Below are 11,146 nucleotides of genomic sequence, written 5' to 3'. Positions count from 1 at the left end.
TTCTCTCAATAAAATTCAGGAATCTGTCTCTCCACTGATTGTAATCACCACGAAATAGAACAGGTGGCTTGTTATCAGTACCAATAGCCATTGCTTCTCGTGAACTCATCGTATCAAATTGTATGAAATAGGATCAACTGCAGTTCAAAGTTTGAATTAAATGATCAGTTTACAAAAATATATCTGATAATATGTAAACAAAACTTCGCACACATTCAACACTTAGGACAAATTATGCACAAACACTTATCCGGATTAGTAATCCGGTCAAGCTTATCCGGATTGAAAGTCCGCTCAACAAGAATATTCAAGTTATCCGGATTAGAAGTCCGGACAACAAGCAAGTTTCAATCGCTCAAACACTTAACCAGATTTTTACCAACTATGCAAAATTCACACGGATTATGCCAAATGAAATATGGATAAAGCACAAAAATCAATTTGATTTAAAAATCTCAAATCGGATGTTTTCAACACTTAGTCAAAATTCCAAAATGAAGATCGGACGTAAAAAGTCAACAAGTCAACAAGTCATGGTCAACGAAGTCAACAAGTCAAAGTATGTATAAGTCCTCTTAAAACAAATCGATGAAAAGTCAAAAGTAATAAATCGATCAAGAAGTCAATATCCGTTCAATCACCAAAGTATATACGATCACAATTATAAATCGCTCAAGTAGACAAATTCAAAATCTTACCAAGCGGATTATGTAAATCGCACAAACCTTCAACGACTTACCAGTCGGATTATATAAATCGGTCACTAATCCGTTCAAGTCACTAAAGGCTTACCAGCCGGATTATATAAATCGCACACTTATTCACACAAGTTATCAACGGTTTACCAGGCGGATTGCAAAATCGCTTAATGATCCGCACAAGTGTTGTCCGGATAACCTATATCAAGCAACTCAAATCACACGGATGTTAAATCGCATAAGAGTTAAGAGGATAACACCCTAAATCGCACAAGCTTTAATCGGACTAATATTCAATCAAAAACACAAAATTTCACACTTTTTTACCAAAAATTTGGATAAAAACATGAAAAAGTATGAGTTTTGAAGAAAATTTTCCAGAATACGAAAAATCAATTTTCGACTAAAAGTGGTATAAAACTTGCTTAAAATAAAAATTAGTGTGAATCAAGATTGTTCGAAATGCAAAAACGAATCTAGCGATGTAAATCTTTACAAATAACACTCAAAAATGCAAAAACGAATCTAGCGATGTAAATCTTTACAAATAACACTAAAAAATTGACCGATTTAAGATCAAAAACCCAATCTGGATGAAGAACTCTCAAGAACAGTGATGAACATCATGACCCAGATCGATGAATCTCCAAAAAATTCGTTAAAAAATGTGCAAAATCTGTTTAATCCTCTAATCAAAACTGCTGCAGTTTGCTCTGATACCAATTGTGAAGTCCAAATTCATATATGATCTTCAAGAATTAAGATGAATAGAAAATTAGAAAGAATATATTCAAAGAATGATTTGATTGATAGAGAGAGAGAATTACAGCTGAAATCTTGATTACACTTTGCTAATCACTTTGTAATGACAATTACAAAAGAAATTACTATTTATACTAGGAAATAGTAAAACTACACTATTACAAAATAAACTATACTAAGGAGAAACTTGAATATAACTTTAACGCTCTAACTTAAACCCAACACTCAATGATTTGTATAATATGGTATACTCAAGAATCTCAGTTCTATTAATAAAATATATCTGCTTAAAGATTCAATGTTCCCAATATGAAACAATTATTGTGACCAAAACTTCTTTGTAAATATTAACGGAAAGATTTAAGGCAATACTTGCCTTTTATGACAAACCATTTTCCCCTTCTCAATAACATCTAAATTATTATTTCTAATAAGAATAATATCTCTAATTCATCAGGTCACAAAGAAATGATGACTCAAAGTTATTAAATCCAATTAGTAACAATAATAAGAGTTATAATGACATCCACATATGACAATGCCACCCTTATTCCAAGTACACATCTCCTTGATATGCCACCCTTATTCTTTCATCAAAACAGGGCTACTTATCAGAACATATAAAAGTCACCACGTATGAAAGTATCTATTCCCAGTTCCAAGCCAGAACAAACAAAAGTCACCACGTCTGGGGGAACTACCATTTAAAGCAAGTTTTATACCAAAACAGACTTACGTCACCACGCTTGGTAGAAACAGTTTTATAAAATCCAAATCCATACCAAAACAGACTTACGTCACCACGCTTGGTAGGAATGTTTCCCAAATATAGTTTCATACCAAAACAGACTTACGTCACCACGCTTGGTAGGAAGGTTTCTCAAAATATAGTTTCATACCAAAACAGACTTACGTCACCACGCTTGGTAGAAACATTTCCCAAAAATCCCGTTCCAAACCAAAACAGACTTACGTCACCACGCTTGGTAGAAACATATCTTTTTATTTAAAAAGATATAAAATACCCCTTTTTATAAATCCATAATTAAATCCAACAATAAACATTCCTAATTAAATAAATGTCTAAAATATTCAATGCTTAGAAATTATCAAATATAGGCCATCCGGACAAGTTATCCGGATATACAATCTGGCCAACACTTGTCCCTTCTGTCCGATGAACAAATCCGGACAACACTTGGCCGGTTTATGAATCCGGTTAACATCCAATCGATTAAGAAACTAATCCGCTTAACATATGGTCGATTTAAGACTAAACCGTTCAATACGTGATCGAATTTCCCCCTTCTCCGTTCAAAACCCTTATATAGTTCAAATCCTTATGAACACCCTAAATCGCACAACATTTAAGCGATTTATAAATAAATCGGTCACCTCTTATCCGGTTTTAAGAGTAATCCGGACAAGCTTTGTCCGGTTTATACCTAGTCCGATCAACCCTTGTCTGACTAAATCCAAATCGCACAAACCAGTTTTAAGAATAATATGCAGTTCTTTCTATAGTAATAATCAAAGCTTTTAAGAAGTATTTTTAGAAATCACTCACCTTTAAGACAGACTCAGATTTTTTTTTGAAGAAGATGGAAAACTTCTTGAATAAACGGACATCACACTTCACAATTGCACTCCAAAATTCAAAAATGAGACTAACCAAAACTTTGCCTCGTTACCCTCTTTGGTATTTATACTTTCCTATAAAGGAAATCGGATGGTCTAGCCAACACCATCCATACATACATACATGCAATCATATGCACACACATACATGCATATTGATGTATACATATACATATATATATATATATATTATGCATATATATCCCATACATAAAATACACATACTCATATATTTAATCCATGTAAGCATGTATCCATGTGAACAATTAATTCACATAATAAATACCTTGGGTAATAATCAGGACCCGGTTATCACATCCAAATGGTTTGTATAGTTAATACTTTTTTCATGGTTAACAAATGATCTTAACGCGCTCTCTCTATATATATAGACAATCACATGCTTCCTCGACCATCAACTTCATATATTGGTTTACATTTACAATCACAATAGAAGGTAAGTATTATTGAACGACACCTTCACTAATATTTCTCATACTTCCACCGCCAACAACCTCTTCTACTTTTTCTAAAGGCATCATAGGCTACAACAAAATCAGGTGTTTAGGACGTCAAAAAATTTAATTGTTCTAATATACCGCTTTATAAGACTTAATTTATAAGATCAAAAAATAAAAAATGTTATCTAAATGCACTGTAACAAGTTTATAGGACGCTTTTAGGCATTCAATTTAACAAGTTTTTAGGATGTTTTTTTATATAAAGCATTGCATTAGCAATTTTATAGAACATATTTGAAACAGTGTCCTATAAAAGCAAGTGTCTTATAAAAACAAATGTCCTATAAAAAGGTATCCTATAAAATTGATAATACGACATTTTGTATTAAAAAATGTCTATAAAATTGCTAATACGACACTTTGTATTAAAATTGTCCTAAAAACTTGTTAATACGGCTAAAAGCATACTATAAACTTATTACTATGCCTTTAGATATGACACTATCTTTTAGTCCTATAAATTAAGTCTCATAAAGCAGTCTATTAAGGGGCCGTTTACCTAAACACTTACCCGGTAAGCACTTACCAGTAAAATTCAACACTATCCTTACTTACCAGATAAGATTTTATTTTCTAAAACGCATCGTATGCAACAATTTATCCGGTAAGCGCTAATCATGGTAAGATTCCTCGTCCTCACTTACTGGATAAGACTCGATTCTTGCCTTCGCTCTTACCGGGTAAGATTTTTAGTCCTTGCCATATTCATCCGGTAAAGTAAAAGTGACTTGGTAAGCGCTTACCCGGGTAAGTGTTTGGTAGACGGCACCTAAGTCTTTTAGGACGCTTAGAAATTGATAGCGTTCTATAAAACCAATTTGATTGTAGTGATTAGATTGTCATAATCTAAAATTTTGATGGTTCCATATATTTGAAGAATAATACAGGGATGCTGCTTTTAGCAGCTATGATTTAAGTTGAAAATTTATGTTAAAAAAGTTAGTAAAATAACTTGTTTTATGGTCTCTTAGAAATGAAAGAAGCTAAAATGGTGAGGTGCTATAACGTTTTAATTAGGACATGTTACAGTATGATTTAATTTGGCACGATATGATTATATTAGATGATCTTATAAAAAAGATCATACATTTCCATATTGTCCCTTTATTATCATGGTCCTTCTATTCTTGTATTCTTTATGTGGTCTATCATTTAACTTTTGATCTATCCCATTTATTTAGGGTAAATGGTGTGGAGCAAACTTTTGTTAGTGGATCAATAGAAGTAAAACAAGAACATCACCTATTGTTTCTTGGATTTCCTAGAAAAATCAAAATGCATATATTAAGCAATATATATGTATAAAATAATTCTTAGATAACTTCATCTTGAAACCATAAGCATCTTCTGAGCTATTTTCTAAAACCAATATATTATGAAATAATTTAGATTACTACCAAATATCAATTTTTTTTTTTTTTTTGATGATTCTCCACATTAATAAACATGACTCTCGAAGATCGTTACTTATTTTGTTTTATATTTCTTGATTCGATGTTGAATCTCGTAAATCCAATTTTGTTGTCACCCCCGGTTTGGTTATTGCTTAAGGCTTAGATTATATAACGCTCGCTACTCAAAAATGTTTGGACACTTAAAAAAGATACAACTATAATCTTAAGTTTTAAGATAATTGAATAGGGTTAGTTTGACAACAACAATCATTGTATGCAAGTCTCTAAAATTGAACTTAACTTGATCTTACATTATGGTGATATATAATTATAAGACATGTTTATTCAAGACACACTATCATTCAAGAACGTAACAAATATCGATGTGGGGATGAACCACCTGGCTTGATTAGGTTCCTAACCTTTTAAAAGTTAGTATGTTTCGATTGTGGTTTTTATATGATGAGGGCATTATTTAGCCTTTCCATCGTGGGCATGAAAAACCTTAGGACCAACCCCATGTCGTTGTTGCCAAAGAGTATGCTACCATGACCGCCCCTCTTGTTAATATCCCATCGAGTAATATTCATGTCATATATTATGAGTGAGATCTTTCCACCCAATCTCCACTTCATTCACCATATTTAGATTAAAATTCCACCAAGCCGATGTGGCTTGTTAGTTTCAATATTTCAAAAGACACTTTCTCACTACTATTAAATGCATCGAGTGAAGTTGGTCTCTAGATGATCGTTTCATGAATATAAATTTTTCGGGACAATGGTGCCATCAAAACTTGGAATTTCGATTCTGCTTCAACATTGAAATGTCGATGGCTATTCTACTTAGTTTTAATCTCTCTATGATCTCTATCATTCTTCTCTAACACTACAAGAAAAAAGAGTTTTAGAGAAGAAATTTTTAGAGAAGGTTTTACAAGTGTATCTAAAGCTTCATTATAGAGAAGGTTTTAAATGACAAAAATGAGAAATGTAACTAAAGGTTTGACGACATTTAAAGAAGGATTTATATGCTAATTATACGATATAAGAAATGTCGTTAAAAGTTTTAGAGAAGCTTTTTATAAAAAATGTCTCTAAAAAGTTACATCAATTTTTAGGAACACTTTTTTAAGCTTCTCTAAAGATTAATAAAAAATTAAGATTATTAAAATTAAATAAAAATCTTTAGCTACCTTTAAAAATGTATCTAAAAGATTTATATTAAAAAATAAATTAAAATTAAATAAAAAATATATGATTTAAAAGATTAATATTAAAAATAAATTAAAATTAAATAATAAATATAATATTTTTTTCTTGTCTCAGCATAAAGCCCAAAAACATCAATTTTTTAAGCCCAACAATATATATACATAGGTTCTATTTTTATTTGGGCCTAGATATAATGTATCAGTCTTCACTCAATTCGTCCATCTCAATCTCAATCTCAATCTCAAGTCTTCACTCAATTCGTCCTCCCTCGACTCTCGCCTCTCGCCTCACTGACGAACGAACTCACGAACATAAACCAATTCACGATTCACGAATCGAAATCGCAATCGGCCTTGACTCAATCGGCTCTCGCTCTCTGCCTCTCTCGAGTCTCGACAATCGACCGGCTCTCGCTCTCTGCCTCTCTCGAGTCTCGACAATCGACCGGCTCTCGCTCTCTGCCTCTCTCGAGTCTCGACAATCGACCGGCTCTCGGCCTCTCGCTCTCGCATCTTGTGACTTGTGAGGTTAGGGTTATTTACTTCACTTATTTTATTTTTATGTTTCTAATTCTTGTTTGATTGCAAAACCTAAGTATGAAGCTGTGAAATTGGTCCTCTGTGGTTTGTCATTTGTGTTTCTAGTACTGTCACTGATTCACTGTATGCATAATGTTAATGTATCATGTATGCCTAAATCATAAAATTGAATCCCATTTGTGACCATTTGTTAGAAGTATTAAATGGATGCTGCGTAGGATGCAAATGAAAACCAAAGAGAGGTTAGTCCTCCAATTTTCTGAATTTTGGACATTCATCAGTACAACAAAACATGCCTTTTAGGACGTTCAACCATCCTTAGACATTCTAATAGAGTACTTTTTAACGGGACTTTAAAGTTTTAGGACCATAATAAAGTACTTTTAGTAAGTTGTCAAAACAAATTTACGCCACTTAATAACTTCTATTGAYGAAGTTGGGGAAACTAATAGGACACAAGAAATTTTAAAGTTACTCTGTAAAAGAAAGACTAATATAATACTTTTCAAAAATGTCATATAAAAAGACTAATAAGACAATATATTTTATGTATCATACTAGATTATCCAACTCCATTGATAGTACTTGTTAAGTCATTTATGTCATACGTGCATCCTAGCAACTTATTATAACACTATTATATATGATTCAAAAATTGTATGTCTTGTAACTTAAGTCCTTTTAAGTACTTTATTATGTTGTTCAAGAACGGTTAGATGTCTGGGAAACATATTTTTTTCATTGTTGATAAAGCAAATATAAAGAGGGGGAAAAGAGCAACCCCATTTTCCWTTATTCTGGACAAATTCAGATCTTATTATTACTTTTTGATTCCCTCTTCGGGGTGATCGTAAATGATGCTGTACAGTACGTCTGTACCTTCTACTTGATTTTCATGAAGATTTATACTGATATACTTGTTSATATATCTGGTAAGCAATGGKCACCCATTTATGTACATACTGTAACACCCTAAGAAAACAATGAAGAAGAGATAAGTTGAAYCCAAAATACAAAGTGGAAACTAGTGTTTAAAYAGTGCCTCGCGGCTGCTGTTTTCGAACCCCAAACGGGCAGCTATCGGCTGCTGCTTTCTGCTTCAAAAACCGCCTGCTGTCTACGCCCAACAATAGCCCGAACTGCTGCTGGATTCCATCCCGCTACGTGCGCAAACAGCAGCTAGGCTGCTTCCATTTCTGTCCGCTATCTTCGCCAAACAACAACCTGGACTGCTGCTCGATGCCCTACTTGATAAGAGCATAAACAGCAGCTAGACTGCGTCTTTTTCTCGGCCAAAGCAGCGGCTGCGACGTGCTGTTCGAGCCCAACCAGTAGCGTCGCTTCTGCACGTCTAACAGCAGTTCGGCTGCCCTGTTACGGTCTAACCAGTAGATCACTGCTTCTGTTCCTGTTTTCCCCCAACAGCGGCTGTGCTGTTTTCTGCTTCTTCCAACAGCAGCAGCGCTGTTTTCTGTTTCTTCCAACAGCAGCTGTGCTGATTCCTCTTCAATTTTGGCAGCTTGGACCTTTCTCCATTTCACCAAGCAAGTGCAGCTGATCCTCCTTCCCTCTAGGCAGCTACACTCCCAACCAGCAGTCACGGCTGCTTTCTTCATCCCGTAGACAGTTACGGTTGTCCTTTCTTCAGATTCGCAGCAAGGCTGCTGTCTCTTTCTTCAAGATCAAGCAGCAGATTTCCGTTCTTCTTCTGTTCTTCCTTCAAACCGGCAGCTTCGGCTGTTTTGAAATGGATTCAATTGCTGATGCTCATATATATATATATATATATATATATATTTTATCTGAATGGATCTTGTTAATCATGTGCAGACCAAAATACACAAGCTTATACACCCACGTAAGATTGAAATGGAGAAAAAGGGTGAATCTAAAATTCCCTACAAGATTCTACTAGCATTTTCTGGCCTGAAGCAGGCTTTGACAACTAACCTTGGATATAATCGGAGAGTTTCCGAGTGTYGAGAGGCTGCAAAGATCCTTCTAAAGTAAGATTCAGGGATTTATGACGTTCCACTTCGCTGCCAACTATTCAATTTCATGACAAAAACTATTTTGCATGTGTACTTTTTACAGGGCAGCTGGGAAAGAAGTTGAGYCTATTTTATCTAACGGTTAGAATTGTGGCATTTGATTTATTTTCTTTACACTTACATACTAATTTTTGTAAACTTTTGTTACAGTCGAACGACAAGACTATACGACTCACAAGGTTTTTATATATTTCTTTTCCTTAACTTCATGCCACTAAAAGAAATTATCTTATAGTTGTTGCATTAAACCCTGTCTACAAAGTGATCCATTGACTTAATACATGCTAATATGTTATTCTTTCTTTAAACATTTATGTTCTGCAGTCCAAATTAGAAGCAGATCTAGCTAGAAGAGCAGAACACTACTTTTCTGARAACATGCGGGTTRTTAAAGGTTTTACGTTCTCCCATGCTAATCACGATCACACAGCTGCAGATGCACACACTATCTTACTATAACCATCACAATTGGAAGGTTGAAGTTTCTTAAAGTATTATTCTTTAAATCTTTTTATCTTATAGTTCTTAAAGTTTCTTAAAGTTTTTGGACTTGCGTTAKTCTACACTTTGTGATAAGCATTCTAAATTGCAAGTATTTTAGGGGCATTCYGCTCTCTTTAATTTGATAAATTTGAAGAACGAGCTAAATTTGAGAGGCAGGTTAAAGAAAAAGGACAGGCTATTGAACAAGTTGTCTCAAGAGGTCTTCTAAGAGCACTTGTTATTACTCCCACCAGGTATTTTTAACATGTATTCTAGAGTTTATTATACACCATAACTAGATAATAGTTTTTTTTTTGGGGGCTAAAATGCGTTATATTTTGGCTTCCATTTGATTGCGATGATTGGAACTAAGAGAGTGTGCTATTTTTGATTCATTTGCATGCCTGTTATTATCCTAACCTAGAATATAGTTTTTACATGCCTAGTCGAACAACATTGCCATTTTTGTGAAGTGATACAACTTAAATGATATCAGATGTTCAAAGCATATGAAGAGTATTGACTATTATCTTCTACTAAACTTGCAATTATMAAAAATTGGCTTTGTTGCGTCATAGAAGCTAAATCATGATGGTTGTAACTCAAAATCAGAAGCAAAAAAAGTTAAATATGCCTCCAAATACGAGATAATTTACTGTATGCAATATCAACAGTATGTGATGTGATATTTAGGTGTATATATACAACATATAAATGTCAAACAGGTCATAKTTTTTTGTGTGAAAATGAGATATCTCATTAACATTTATGTTATTAATATGTTTTGTTTTATGATTTCTGTTGTATTAATGCTACCTTTCATTATGGATATGGTGATCGTTATGAAAATGAGACCAGGATACAGATTCAAGATTCTTCTTCTCAAGTAGCTATGTAACTTATCCACTCAATCACAAGTGAATACAAGATATCTAGATTTAGCTTATCTACTCATTCCCAAGTTAATGAAAATAAATTGAAATGCACCTAAGTGGGCCTGAAATACCAAAGAAAATACTAAAGTTTGGTGCAGAACCCAAGTGTTTCTGAGTCTAAATTTGTCAGTCTAAATATCAGGAGATCGATAGATTTGAGGAAAAGAAGGAGAGAGCAGGTTAGAGGCATTTCTAGTATAATTATTTGAGGTAGCTTAATAGGGATGAGGGCTTTTGGCTTAATGACTAGATGGTTGAACAAATAAACCACTTAAACCATAAAATAGGTACCCCTTAAGACCTGTTGCTATGTATTTCCCCACCACTGGATCTACATTAAAAGAGTTCTGCATCCAAATTAACAACCATCTTCCAAGTTCAAAAAAGACTTTTGTAATCATTAATCTTTTTACATACTTTCAGTTCTTGGTCAGTTGTTTATATATGGTTTGATGTTGGTTATTGGTGGTGTTTGAGAATGACTTGTGGAGATTGGGACTGTGGAATAGTATGTTTAAGTTTGTTTGATAGGTTTCTTGAAATAGTATATTTTAGTTTGTTTTTTACATGAAGYCTCATTATATTTAAGTTTGTTTTTTACTTGAAATAGGTTTCTTGATTTAGTGATGAATTTGTACCATGGATTCAATTTGTTTGCTCCATTTTTCATGCTCAATGTTTATGATCTGCATTCAGGTAGAACAATGGGGATGATCCAATTCTAACGGTTGGTTTCAAGATTGTGGCATTGAGAGCCATAATTAGATCTAACATCGAGGTATGAGGACGCGGGACCTTCTGCTTTGCTTACGGCAAGGGTACATAATGGTTAAATTTAAATGTGATGTATTTATTAGATGCACTTGCCTCCTTACTTAAACTAGAATCTCATGCCATGATCCAATCTTTCA

General features: G+C 33.7%; 1 protein-coding gene across 1 annotated transcript; it reads left to right on the top strand.

Annotated features, from left to right (window-relative positions):
- Positions 1–6,673: 6,673 nt before the first annotated feature.
- Positions 6,674–10,921, top strand: LOC112502981 (galacturonokinase-like). The gene is made up of 5 exons (XM_025107024.1): positions 6,674–6,754; positions 8,597–8,772; positions 8,861–8,898; positions 8,968–8,996; positions 9,142–10,921. The coding sequence occupies exons 2-5, from the start codon at positions 8,636–8,638 to the stop codon at positions 9,274–9,276; spliced, it is 339 nt and encodes a 112-aa protein (XP_024962792.1). The 5' UTR covers positions 6,674–6,754; positions 8,597–8,635; the 3' UTR covers positions 9,277–10,921.
- The last annotated feature ends 225 nt before the right edge of the window (positions 10,922–11,146 follow it).

The sequence above is a fragment of the Cynara cardunculus genome, unplaced genomic scaffold (assembly GCF_001531365.2).
Source record: "Cynara cardunculus var. scolymus isolate 2C unplaced genomic scaffold, CcrdV1 Un_Scaffold_2289, whole genome shotgun sequence".
Lineage (NCBI taxonomy): Eukaryota > Viridiplantae > Streptophyta > Magnoliopsida > Asterales > Asteraceae > Cynara > Cynara cardunculus.
This window is presented reverse-complemented; position numbering and strand designations above follow the sequence as displayed.